Raw genomic sequence first — 14,262 nt, forward strand, 5'->3', positions numbered from 1 at the left:
CAAAGTCAACTTCATGCAGTTCACAGAGTTAGACTGAACCTAACAGCTCTGCCCATGACCTGTGAGGATAAAGGTAGTTTACTTCTTAGTTTAGAACTCAGAAATGGTGAATTCTGCCACTGGATTTCCCGTAAGGCGCATTATGGACTTAACAGATTCCGTATAGCAAGGTCATTGTGAAAGCTTGCAGTGCAGAGTGTGAAAAATGATGATTGAGGGAAACGTTAGAAATGTGGTAACTGGGTTTTTTGGAAAGTGGCAAAGTGTCCTAAAATACCAGTATCAATTGGTCTTGAAACCTATCAATTTCCCATGTTAACAAACTATTTTAAAATAACATGCTCTATTTGCATTGGTACTTTCCAAAACATCCTAAGGTTAGAGCCCAGCTCTCACTCCAAAGAGTGTAGAAAGTGGTCTTCATATCCTACAAGATTCTTACCAATGTCAATAAAGTGTTTTCCTCGTCCACTCCTCCTAGTTCATAGGATCATCCCATCAAACACCCATCTTTTCTGGCTGAAAGACTCAAGTGCTTTGGCTCAGAGAGTCAATCCCTTCTGGTCACCCCTCCTAATCAGATGCTCAGGTTATGAATCAGAGTTATCTCTGCTGCCACCGCCAAACCTCCCTTCCACTTCAGCAACACAAGAAAAACTCCCTGTGACTTACGTTATGTAAGGAATCACATCAGGTGAATTTTACAAACAACTGAAAATATTGCTTTTTAGTTTGTATGTCTGTCCATGTGCTTGTCTGTCTGTCTGAGCTCCTCTCGTGAATGATTATTTAGTGCTGAGAAGCTTGGAGAATGCCCTCTTATTCTTGTCATGTCACATAAAATATTTTGTAGGTTTGTTGAGTGGTATCTTGTCCTACTGTATTATAAACTTCTATAGCTCGCCACCCCCAGGAGTATGAAGTTATGCCCCTCCCCCAGACACCTGGAGGGAAAAAGACCTAAAGTGAGTGGCCAAGCTATTCAAGTACAGTGCACCAGTGTAATGGTTTTGTGACACCAGTGATAAATAACAGTATTCACACTGGACACTGCCTTGTAACCACTGACTGTCCCAGGACCAACACAGGAGACTACTCAGTAACCATTGACTGCCCCAGGACCCATGATTCATACTTCCCTGTAATGCCTGATTGCCCTAGGACCCACACAGGATACAGCCCTTTAACCACGGTCTGTCCTACAAGCCCACAGGAAACTGTACAATAACCACTGACTGTCCCAGGGCCACACAGGATACTGCCCTATAACAACTGACTGCCCCATGACCCTCCCAGGAAACTGACTGCTCTGGGATCCAGACATAGAAAACTGACCTGTAACCACTGACTGCTCCAGGCTCACAAAAAAGGCTACAACATTTGCATGCCATGTCCCTCTTTGTAAATCTTACATGCTTGAAATAATGCAAACAAAATACATTGGGTTCAGTGCCATTCTCCTGTCCCAATATTACCAAATCTAGAGCCTTCTCAGAAGCAGCTGTTCTTTCTGCAGGTCTGTAATTGATAGCCTCTTGTAAGCATGTCTCTCTTTACGTCAAGGGAATATTGTCTATGCACAAAGGGTCTGGGTTACGAAGGACTCTTTTCTGTCTTATTCCTCTAGAGTAGCATGAAATACTTCAAACTCAAAAAGAGTCAAACTGGTGCAAACACATGTGATATATGTAATTGCAAACTACTCTCTCCTGTGTTGTCTATGTGGATGTAGTTTTGAACTTAATTTAGACATGAATGATCCAAGGAGTGTGCACAAGGGCTAATGGGTAAATCCAATGTGAAAGATATTCTCGCACTAATCAGAGCTAAGTGCTGCAGCCAGTGGGACAAACTGCATTAAACTATGTGCAAACCACAGAGTGTTTAGGAGAGGAGACAAAAAAGAAAATAATCTGTTTGCAAAATGAAAAATCTAATTTAAAAAAAGCCAAAATCCTGACCTTACTCATGCATGCAGTTATGGATGTTTATAGTACACATGCTGAGGTCAGGATAGAAAAACATGTTCAGTAGTGGACATCATGAGTGACCACTAATGTGTACACCCATACATAAGGCGTGAAGAGTTATGAATTAGTGAGGCAGGTGTATATTATACTGATGCAAAAGCTTTCATGTGCCGTAATTTGCTTCAGCTTTGATATACAGGACATGTTGTTTTGACAGAAATAAAACATTCAATAAATTATTGATTACAAATGTATTTTTTATACTTGGCCATCTAGAGAATCATTCTAATAAACTGCATAGAGGAGCATGGGTGGAGAAGTGTGGCTCAATGGTTAGAGCAGGCAGACCTCGATGCAGAGCTCTGGCCAGGGACCAGGGTTCGATTCCTGCCTCGGCGGGTCTCGGGCTCATTAATTCCCCTGACCGGATATTCTCGCCTCAGCGCCTATTCTGATCATGGGTCCCGCGCTGCAACTCTGGGCAATAGATTGCTTAGTCTCCACAACAGCCCCCACATCGCGAGGGATGCCTGGTCTGCACCATGGGCGTGCCCAGGAGTGGACACCTCACAGGGAAAGCCAGGAGGGGTTCCCTTGCGGTATTCGTACAAGCGCTGGGAAACCCACTACGGGTAGCTGTGCGCTATACAAGTACAAAAACATTTACATTATTTCATGATAGTAGGTATGTAAACTACATATGCTGGATATGCACCCTCCTACAGTGTTGGAGCGCAGGTAACTCCATGGACTCTAATCTCAGATCCCACTTTTGACCTAAGGGTCAGGAGAATCTTCACTGTCCAGACTAGAACACAACATTTCCCTTGTTAGTTTGCTGAGTTAGTTACATCATCATACTGGCAGGGAAGCCTTAACTGTCCCTTTGTTGTGGGCACAACACAAATTGAGCAGAGAAACGTTTTGGTAAATCTTTCTTGAAAGCTTTTCTGATCAAAAAACGTGTCCCATTGACTGACGCATGGGCATTTGTATGATAATTACATACTTGCATATTACAGAGCATAATGAATTAATTAAAAAGTGTAGAATTCTAATCATATGTGTCTCAAAGAAGGCTTCAATGCCCTAAGCGTAAAAAAAGCCAAGATCTGAAACAAGATTTCTTAAGTTCCATAGCCGAATGAAGTCATCTGAAATATAAAACAGAATTACTCAATTCAAACAATAAGATTGAACTCACTATTTTTATCAATACTGTTCTTGTACATGGATCAATATATTTTCTATTAACTATAGGTGAGTTGAAGCATAGCTGACTAAATGTAAAAAATGATCCATACATTATGTGATGAGGAGTAAAACAGATAGTACTTACTTGAAGATAAGATCCTAAGGTAAGCAGGGAATAGTTGCTTAATAGAATCTTCCACAATTTCACAGTCTTCTACAAAGTACCTCTGGAGCATCTTTCTCGGATCATATAACTTCTCATACATTTCCTTCAGACTCATTCCAGAAGCCATGTTCTCCACTGTGCTGCTCTCCTGCTTTCAGTGCTCGTTGTCTGCGCTCACACAATGTCTACAAGAAATCGGCATTGTAAAGAGTATTTAAAAGAAATCCACATGTTAATAATATCTACTAGAAATCTACATTGTAAATGAAACCCACAAGAAATCTACATTGTAAAGAATAGTGATTCTCCTAATTATTATGCCAAGAGAATCTGAATTGCATTAAAGACACGGAGGCCACTTTGAAGTATTACATCAAACACAAAACTGTTCTAGGACTGAATACTGCTGGTCCGTAATAGGGCTTCACACAGTAAAATCTGCTTCTTTATCAATCAGTCCAAATTCCTTTATCATACGTCACAAAGAATCCAGAACGCTATGGGCACAACAGGAACATGAAAAAAATCCTTACATTAACAAAGAAACGGCATTGCAGAACCATGGAGAGAAAAACACTCCTCTCGCAGAATCTTCCAGGAAGTGGAAATCCATGTAGAGTCCATCTACAAGGTATTGTCTGAAATTAAAGAAGAATGTTAGTGCATTCTATAAAGTCAATAGTATAGAATGCCCAAAAACTAATAGCACATAAACATATTCAATGAAAATAATATACATTGTTATATTATTAAGAATTTTAAGTTTGTTAACCTTCTTTTTTATTTAAGTCCTTATCCAAACATTTCATCCAATTCCAGGTATGGGAGACCAACTGTTTAGAATGTTGGGCCTAGCCAAATATGAAACATCAACACTTCCCATGTCACTGTTGTAAGTCTCACCATGTTTCTGTATCTCTCTTGCTTCTTTCTGTACCACTCTTGCCTCTTTCTGTATCTCTCTAGCTTCTTTATGCACATTTCTTGCATCTTTATCAACCCTTGATCCCTCCTTCTGCAACTTTATTCCTCTTTTCAGTTCTCTTGCTTCTTTCTGCACCTCTTGTGCTTATTTCTGCATCCCTCTTGCCTCTTTCTATACCCTTCGTCTCTCTTTGTGCACCTCTTTTACCTCTTTCTGCACCTCTTTTTCCTTTTGTCTACAGTTCTCTTGCCTGTTGTTACTTTCTGCACCTCTATTGCTGCTTTCTGCATCTCTTTTGCTTCTTTATGTACCTCTCTTGCTTCTTTCTGAAACTCTCTTACAACTTTCATGGCTTATCTAGCTTCTTTCTGCGCCTCCCCTGTTTGCACTTCTCTTGACTCTTTTTGCATTTCTCTTGCTCCTTTTTGTACCTTTTTTACTCTTTCTGCACTTCTCTTGCCTCATGCTGCACTTCTCTTCCTTCTATCTATACCTTTCTTCTTCTTTCTGAACTTCTCATGCCCATGAAATCACCCATTCACTCATTACACATGCACTAATCCATTCACTCAGGTACCACCCTTGTACTCATTCATTCACCCGGGTACTTTCTTTGCACTCATGTATTCATTGAGGCACTACCCATGCAGTCATCTAATCAACCAGGCACTCTGCATCCACTCATTTAATCATACACCCACTAGTTGTGAAGTCATCATCATCATCATTAAACATTCGACCAGTCACTACTATTACAGTCAACCATTCACTCAGGCACCACCCATGCACTCATCCAATCACTCAGGCACTAGCCTTGCACTCATCCATCTACCCAGGCTCTATCCATTCATTCATCCAATCAACCAGACTGTACCCAATCCACTCATCCAAAGACCCAGGCACTAAACTTGCATTCATCTAATCACCCAGGCATTAGTGATGCACTCATCCATCAGACAGTATCCTTGCACTCATATAAGCAGGCACTATTCTTACACTCAATGATTTAATTAGGTATTCCCATTCACTTATCCATTCACTCACGTACAAATCTTGCACTCAACCATTCCCTCAGGCACTATGCATATACTCCGGCATTCTCTCAGGTACTACCCACATATTTATCTCCTCACCCAGGCACATCCCATGCACTCATCCAATAAGTCAGGCACTACCCATGCACTAATCCAATCATTCCCCTGTATCATGGAAAGGTAGCATCTTCAAGACCATTTTCCTTTTTTTAACTTTTTACTGCATATTTATGTTAATTACATAAAACAATTATATAAAAACATAAAATATATATTTAAAACATTTTTCTTTGTATATGTATATATATGTTCACTAAAGAAACTGGTCTCGGGAATAGTTAACAATTAATATTTTTAAAACCTTAGAAGTTCACTGAAAAGACAAAGCTTTTAGGGATGTTATACTTGAGAATTAGCATTTAAAATTCCTTAGATATTCCCTGAAAAAACTACAGGTTTCAGGGACGTTAAAGTTAGAAAATAGGATTAAAAAAATCTTGGATATTCACCAAAAAAACAAAGGTTACAAGATTGTTATAGCTAGGTTGACAAACCAGAGAAATTCAGCCATCATAGTTAGCTGAGCTAATTGTAACTCGTGCCTGAGCAATGGACTGCTGATGACATCACATATTACATCACTCAAGACATGGTGAGTGACATCATTCATGACATCACTCATGACATCTCAAATGGCATCACTGGTGACATCATCCACATAATCTCTGATGCACCTACTTAAATCCCAATATAACCTTTCATATACCCACTCCAAATTTCAGACTACAATTCTTGTAACCATTGACACACTAATACCAGTACATACATACATACTCACTGATTCATAGGTCTACATACATATCTACTCACCCATACAGGCACTCATACAGCTAGTCACTCACCAATACAGCCGCTGATATAGCCAATCATATACCCATATAGCCACTCATACACCGTCATTCACCATTAGAGCTACTCATACAACTACTCAATCACCCAAGCAATGAATCACACAGTCACTTACTCACCCATACAGAAACATACACATACTCACTACTCACACAGATACTAACAAATACTTACTCTCCATAAAGTCACTGCCACAAGCACACACTCACCCATATAGCCACTCTCACAATCACTCACTCACACACGCAGAGACTTATATACTTTCACACTCACATATATTGCCTTTCACATAATCAGTTATCCACTCATATACCACTGAAATATCAATTCATTCTCTGACACAGCCATACGCACACACATTCGCCCATACATTCCCTCACAGATGCACTCATGAATCCATACACCCAGAGATTCACCCACTCATTCATCCATGTGGGGAGTCAGAAACACCCTCACTAACACACACAGACACTCAGGCACCCATACAGGTACTCAGACAACCAATCAATAACCCATATAGACACTCATTTACCTACTCTCCAACCCATGCAGCCACTGACATACCAACTGAAAGACTGATACACACATTCACACAGATTAGTCACTCACCCATACATTCACTAAGACACATTTAATCACTCACTTATACAGTCATTCACTCACCAACTAATTCATCCATACAGACACTCATACACCCACTCAATCATTGAATAGAGCTTGGTGTATATATATATATGTGAAGCCCGAAACGTTATGCTGAGGTGTGCCGTTTTCTTTACTAAATAAAAACACTGCTCACCTGCACTCTGGGTCTCCTCTCTCCTTCTGCGCCGACGGTATCCAGGACTGGGCTCCAGGCGAAAGAAAGCTGAGATTGTTTTCATATATATATATATATTCACTTAAAAAACCATAGGTTATACACCATATATAGTTAGGAATTAGCATTTACAAAACCTTATTTTACTCACACAAAACCATTGAAATTCGCATATATAGTTAGTTGCACTAACTATATATCGCGCACCCGCAATCCACTGCTGATCATGTCACATATTACATCATTCATGACAAGGTCAGTGACATCACTGATGACATCACTGATGACATCTCAAATGACATCACTGATGACATCACTGATGACATCTCAAATGACATCACTGATGACATCACTGATGACATCTCAAATGACATCACTGATGTCAACATCCAGTGACTGTGTATTTCTGTAAAATTAAAATATGTCTTACATATTGAAGAATGAGTGGATGTATAAGTGTCTGGATGAAGGATTTAGTAGGTGCATGACTGACTGTATGAGTGAGTGATTAAATGTGTCTCACTGAGTGCATGGGTTAGTGACTAAAGTGTCTTAATTTGTGCATCATTATGTCTGTTGTTCTATAAAATGCTGCATGTGTTGATCAGTAGCTATATGAGTAACTATATGGGTTATTGATTGGTTGTATTTGTATGGGAGACTGAGTGTGTGAGTGGGTGGCTGGGAGGTGTATGACTCTGTGCATAGATGTGTGAGCAGTTGATTCACTAGATGTATTGGTTCAAAAGTGCATGTGGAAACAGCTGTATGGGCGGTTGACTGTGTGCATGAGTGTATTGGTGAGTGAATGGATATCTCAGTGCTACATGTCAAAGTAAATACATATGTAAAACACAGTACATGTGAGAGTTGACATATATAAATAACTGTGCATAAGAGCTAGTGAATGTGTGAGTGGCTGTATGGATCATTGTGAACTTGTATCAGGGATTGTATAAGAGAGTAAATATGTGTTAGTATATGTTTGAATAAGTAATGTGTATAACTGTATAGTTGAGAAAATGGAGGTGTGATTGATTCTTTGCATGACTGAATAGGTGTGTGAGTAACTCCATGGATGAGTGACAGTCTGTGAGTGTCTGTTTACACTGAGTGTATCTAAGGTTATATTAGAGTCTGAAGAGGTTCATCATATTATCACATGAATAATGTCATCAGTGATGTGCTCAGTAATGTCATCAGTGATGGCATTTGAGATGTCATCAGTGATATCATCAGTGATGTCATTTGAGATGTCATCAGATGTCACTGACCATGTCCTGAATGATGTAATATGTGACATGATCAGCAGTGGATTGCGGGTGCGCGATATATAGTTAGTGCAACTAACTATATATGCGAATTTCAATGGTTTTGTGTGAGTAAAATGAGTAAAATAAGGTTTTGTAAATGCTAATTCCTAACTATATATGGTGTATAACCTATGGTTTTTTCTGTGAATTTTCAAGGTTTTGTAAATGCTAATTCCTAACTATATATGGTCTATAACCTATGTTTTTTTCAGTGAATTTCAATGGTTTTTTTAATAGCAAATATCAAAAGCTTTAAAATGTATTCTTCTTTAATACGAAAAATATATTTTATATGTTTTTAATAAAAAAAATGTATGTATTTTTTTTTTATTATTTTTTTTGTTTCGCTCCCGGTCCGCGAACCGGGTAGCTTCCCGTTAGCTCAATTTTGTGCCGCGACCCGGTTCGCGAACCGGTAAACGTTCCGTTTGCGCAACTGCCGCGTTAGAAAACAACATCGTCACGTGTCGCGTAATCGCGACGTATGGCGTTCTCACGTAATGCGTCTTATGACGCGCCGCGTTAGCGCACCCGGAAGTGCTCCGGAGCGCGAACCGAGGAGCGAAGCGCAGCGCCCCGGAAGCGATCCGGGGCGCGGCGCGCAACGCGTAACGTAAGCGTAACAGGTCATGTAACTTGTTATCAAAACTTTTCATTGGTTCATTTCACTTTTGGTTTCCTAATGATGTAAGGCTAGGTCATGTGACCTAAAAATAACACATTTCATTGGTTTAGAACTATTTTTTTTCCCAAATGATGAAAACCCCTCCTTGTTTCCTCACTCTGACTTTGAACTTTGTGAGAGGAAGACCTTTTTTGATTACTTAGAAATGGCAAGTCTTGTAGCTGCAGCTGGTGCACCCCCACCACCACCACCACCACCTCCTAGGAAGAGAGGACCACCTCCTCAGATTATCATTCAGCAACAGGAGGAAGAAGAGGAAGAGACGCAAGGGTAGAGGCAGTTTTTGCCTGAGCAGCCAAGAATTTCCCATGTAAAGGAAGATTTCATATGGCAATTTTATTCATTTCCCCAGGGCCAAAAGAAAGTAAATGCCCGGTATGTTACTTGCCTTATCTGCAAAAAAGATCTGTCCAGAGGGACAGATAAGAAATATAGCTATGGCAATTATACCATGCATCGCCATATGCAGAGGTGGCACCCTATTAATTATAGTGCTGAGCAGGGATGTGACCTGCAGGATAACCCCCTTCCTGTGTCCAGAACATCAAATGTAGAGGCAGTGACGGGACCAGAGGTGAGGGAGACGGTCCCAAATATACAGATGAAGTTTGGGAGTGTAAAACAAGTGTGCGTTTATTGCGGACAATTGATTTGCTACAGGGAAAGTAGCATCACTTTAATAAACAGAGCTATCGACAATCATAATTGTCCAAAACTCCCCAGAAAATAAATTATCTTTTTTTTTGTTGCTCCTGTTGAGCCCTTTATAATGAATCATTTTCGTTTCTCCCCCCCCAAAAAAACACAAAAAATATAAAATCGTTCAAAAAATACAAAAAAAGTAAAAAAATGTTCAGAAAAATAATAAAAAAAATATAAAACAACAAAAATAATTTAAAAAAAAGTTATTTTCAGAACTACCTCCCCTTTATAAAAAATTGCTAGAATGTTTAGCACTCTGGCAACCTCTATTTCTTTTGATTCGCTTCCCGGTTTGCGCGCCGGTACGCGAACCGGAAGCGAACCAAAAAACATTTTTTTTTAAAAAAAGAAGAGTAAGTATAAGGGAAGGAAACAGAGAGTAATGTTAAAAGAAAGACAGCTAGAGGGAGTAACACAGAGATACTGTTTAATAGATCTATTTACCGAAGAAAAGATGGAAGAGGGTATAATTGTGAAAAACAAAATAGATAAGGAAGTGAAAGAAAAAAAGGAGAGTAGAAGAATAATAAACAAGAGTTTCTTAGAGAATGTGAGTGAATGTTCAAAATAAGAAGAAAAATAGTAAAGGATGTGGAATGAGAGGTAGGGATAGAACCGGACTAAAAGAACAATCCAGAGGGAAAGTGTTAAGAAAACAGTGAGCAAAAGTAAATAGGAATAAAACAAGATGTATGATAGTGACTAAGGTTAAAACATGTGGAATAACAGAGAGAAAAAACAGAAAGCAGAAAAGAAGAAGTGACAGAAAAGGAATGATTGAAACAGCAAAGAAATGTAAATAACATAAGGGCATATTATCAACACAGGCGATAAAATTATCGCTGCTTTTATCGGCAGAAAACTGCCGCTAAAGCCGCTTTTGCGGCAGAAAACTGCCGCTAAAGCCGCTTTTGCGGCAGTTTTCTGCCAATAAAAGCAGCGATAATTTTATCGCCTGTGTTGATAATATGCCCCTTAGTGTGCTTGAACTACAGGGAGAAAGCATTATGAACAAGTAGTGAAAGAGTGATCAGTCAGAGACAGTGAGAGTAATAGAGACGGAGTGAGTGAACAGGAGTGAGGAACTATGAGAACAGAGGGACTGAGAAAAGGAGTGGAAGGAGTAGAGTAAGTAAGTAATAGAGAAAGGAAGGAGGGAAGTAGCAAAGTCAGGAAACTGAGGGTTAAAGAAATGAAGCAGTGGAACTAATAGAAGTTAAATGTGATAGAAATGTAACGAAGAGTACAAAACATTTACCTTATAATTGTCGTTAACTTAGTCACTTGTTATTTTTATACTTTCAATCTGTGAAAGAAAGAACAAAAATTTGAAAAATATTAAAACATGTATTTAATAATTAGAAAAGACAAGGGAAAAGATTGACAATCATCCAATTTTACAAAGAAATAAAGTTAGAGATAAACATGCAGAAAAAAAGAGAAAGAAACGGTGATAGACAGTCAGAGACAAAAAGAAATTGAAATAGAGTAAATTACTAAGAGAAAAAAAAGAAGATACTTTCAGTGACAGAAAAGAAGGATAGAAGAGAAAACTAAATTGAAGTTGTGTAAGCTACTAAAAGAAAGTGAGTAAGGTAAACTATATAAGGAAAGGGTGAATAAGGAAAAGAGAGTGAGGGAGAGAGGAGACAGAGGAAGTGAAGGAAAGAGTGTCAGATACCGACTGAGTGAGGCATCTACACAATGTGATTCATAATGTTAATGTAATTGAAAAACGTTCAATTTTTTTTGCTCATTCCACAATCACCTCACTTGTGTTTCCTTTGCTTAGGTATCTCATTGTGCAGATGTAGTCTAGTATATGAAAGACTACGCAGAAGGTGAGCACTGTATGCAACAACTTTGACACTTACAGAAGCCTCTGCTTCTCCATGCCCCCTACACAGTCCTAAATATATACATTTTAAACTGACAGTATCTTGTTGCAGATGAAGTGAGGACTATCTTGCAACATAGTGCATCTTTTGCACTACTGCTGCGTCACAAAAGTGACGCAACGGCGGCGCAAAAGAGGCTCCACGGCCATCATAAAACTGCCCCTAACATTTTAAATGATTGTTTCAGGATGCCGATAAGGTGTGGCCTATCCAGAGATTTGTTTGAGGTGAGGCCTACTCAGAGTTACAGATTAAATTTAGGCTTGTTGAAGAGTACAGAGGAGATAATACATGTGCAGGCCTACCAACGAAGTGAGTCATGTCCACTGCACTCTTGAACAAAGGCCAGACCTCCTCTGTCTCCCTGGACAGGCCTAAACCTCATCTGCACAATGTGATTCGTAATGTTAGGAAACACAGGTGATATAATTGAAAAACGTGCAAATATTTTTGCTCATTTAACAATCACATCACCTGTATTTTCTCAGCTTTGGTATCTCATTGTACAGATGTAGTCTAGCATATCCAAGAGTACGCAGAAGGTGAGGACTGTATGCAACAGAGCAATGTACATTACTCACCTCCCTTGACACTTACAGAAGCCTCAGTTTCTCCATGCCTCCTACACAGTTCTAAATGTATATCATAAATACAAAAAGTACAGAATTAATTATACATGTTAAATGGTTTATTTTTGATGTTCTCAGAATATATCAAATTTCACTAAAAACAGTGACTTGAAGGTATTCATCATAAAACAGCGGGGGAAAAAAAACACAATCAAAATGATTGTGTTTAAAAAACCCATATAACATAACCAATCAGAAATCAGAACTCCTCAAAAGTAACTTACTTTCCATGACGTTGAAGGATGTCCTATGGACAGCTTATACTCTGAAAGAAAAGCTCCATCGTTTTGACAAATATGTTACATACAATAAATGACTTCTCTCTACCGCACTTCTCCTCAAGGCCAAATCGTGTAAGAGCCATTTATAACTCTTGGAATTCTTCTAAGCAAATCCCGTCATTTTCTTTTTCCGCAACTTTCAGAAAGAAAACGTTCAAGATCACTTTCACAATCCTGTACTAGTAATATCTCACCCTTCTTGCTCACTCATGTTCCACAATTCCTATGACACTGATACTGCTTACTATGAGGCACACTTACACTACCTCTATGACTACTACAATTATTTAATTCTCTACATCACTTTTAATCACAAAGCAATTTAAAACAGTACATAAAATTATATCAACTCCTAGAATCATTATAGGCCAGTTACCTACCCTAAATTCTTTCTTCTGAAAACAGAAAGTAAGAATATTTTTAAGTCAAAATGCAACATTGTTTCATAGTCAAATGTGAATCATTTCCGAAACATCAGCTTTTTTTACATTTTCAATAAGCTGTGTAATAAGCGGATGGTGTCAAAGGACCATCATGTCATATAATAGCTGCAGTTAGAAATGTTCTTCCTAAAATCAACAACTGTGTAGCCACAACATTTGTAATTAAAGTTGAAAACTTACTTTCATCAGGTTTATATAGTTGGAATTTTAAAATGACATTATAACCAAAAGTTTGTTCAAAAAATGTGGACAGCATTGCAGACTTACATTACCTCTACTCCATGTTTTGATTGACTGCTTGAATTAGCTTATTAAAAGAAACAGTTTTTCTGAACTCATTCAAAGTGCAGTTATTTTTCCATGACATCAAGTGTTATGGTAAGAACACCGTTTGCTTTGGGAAATACTCTGTTGTCCTTTAACTAATCCGTGCCCACCACTTTCTGTAAGAAAACCTTCTTTTTTTTCAGGAACTACTTAAAACTCAAAAATAACTTTTTACTCTCTACTACACTTATCCTCAAGGCCAAATAGTGTAGGAGCCATTAGAACCTCTTGAAATTCCTCAGAGCAAATCCCGAGATTCTTTCCCTAAAATTTTGGTTGTAAAAACACCAGGTAAGAATTTTTAAGGTCAAAAGGCAATTTTTTTTTTAAAGTTAAAACAGAATCATTGCAGAATGACCAGCCTTTTCTAGACTTCAAATAAGCTGTGTAATGTCCTGATGTTGTTGAAGGACCGTCATGATATATAATTGCTGCAGTTACAAAAGTCCTTCCTGATATTGACAACTGCAAAGCCACAAAATTTTTAATTAAAGTTGTCAATTTTGTTCCATCTGGCCTACATCGTTGGAACATTAAAATGACATACTGGCCATATGTTCGTATAAATAATGTGGACAACATTGCAGACTTACATTGGCTACACTCCATGTTGTGATCAGCTGCTTTTACTAGCTTATTAAAGGACACTGATTTACTGTCTGGCAAAGTTAAATATATAAATCTTTCTGAGTCTACTCTAGTAGTACTTGATACCCTACACTTCTCGCAGTCGTGCTGCCATTGATAAGAAAGGCCAAACAGATGATCTACATCTACACCTTCATCTTGCAATACATCAAGCATATACATTAAAAACTCCTGACAATCTTGCTGAATATTTTGAGAGAATTGCGTTTGACCTGAACATTTGTCTAACAGATTTCGAATTTCAGACACACTTTCTATTTTTATTCTATCAGTGCTACATTTCTCTAACACAGAATTCAACAAACTGCAAAATCTTTG

At 38.5% G+C, this 14,262-nt stretch overlaps 1 protein-coding gene across 1 annotated transcript in view; it reads right to left on the reverse strand.

Annotated features, from left to right (window-relative positions):
• The window catches only part of LOC144752128 (nicotinamide N-methyltransferase-like), a 60,521-nt gene extending 57,064 nt beyond the window's left edge, over positions 1 to 3,457 (reverse strand). Inside the window, exon 1 of the mRNA XM_078640073.1 lies at positions 3,310 to 3,457. Within this exon, the coding sequence (XP_078496199.1) occupies positions 3,310 to 3,457 (148 nt within the window). The remainder of the gene's footprint in view (positions 1 to 3,309) is intronic.
• Between the last annotated feature and the right edge of the window lie 10,805 nt (positions 3,458 to 14,262).

This window comes from Lissotriton helveticus, chromosome 4_2 (genome assembly GCF_964261635.1).
Source record: "Lissotriton helveticus chromosome 4_2, aLisHel1.1, whole genome shotgun sequence".
NCBI classification, from domain to species: domain Eukaryota; kingdom Metazoa; phylum Chordata; class Amphibia; order Caudata; family Salamandridae; genus Lissotriton; species Lissotriton helveticus.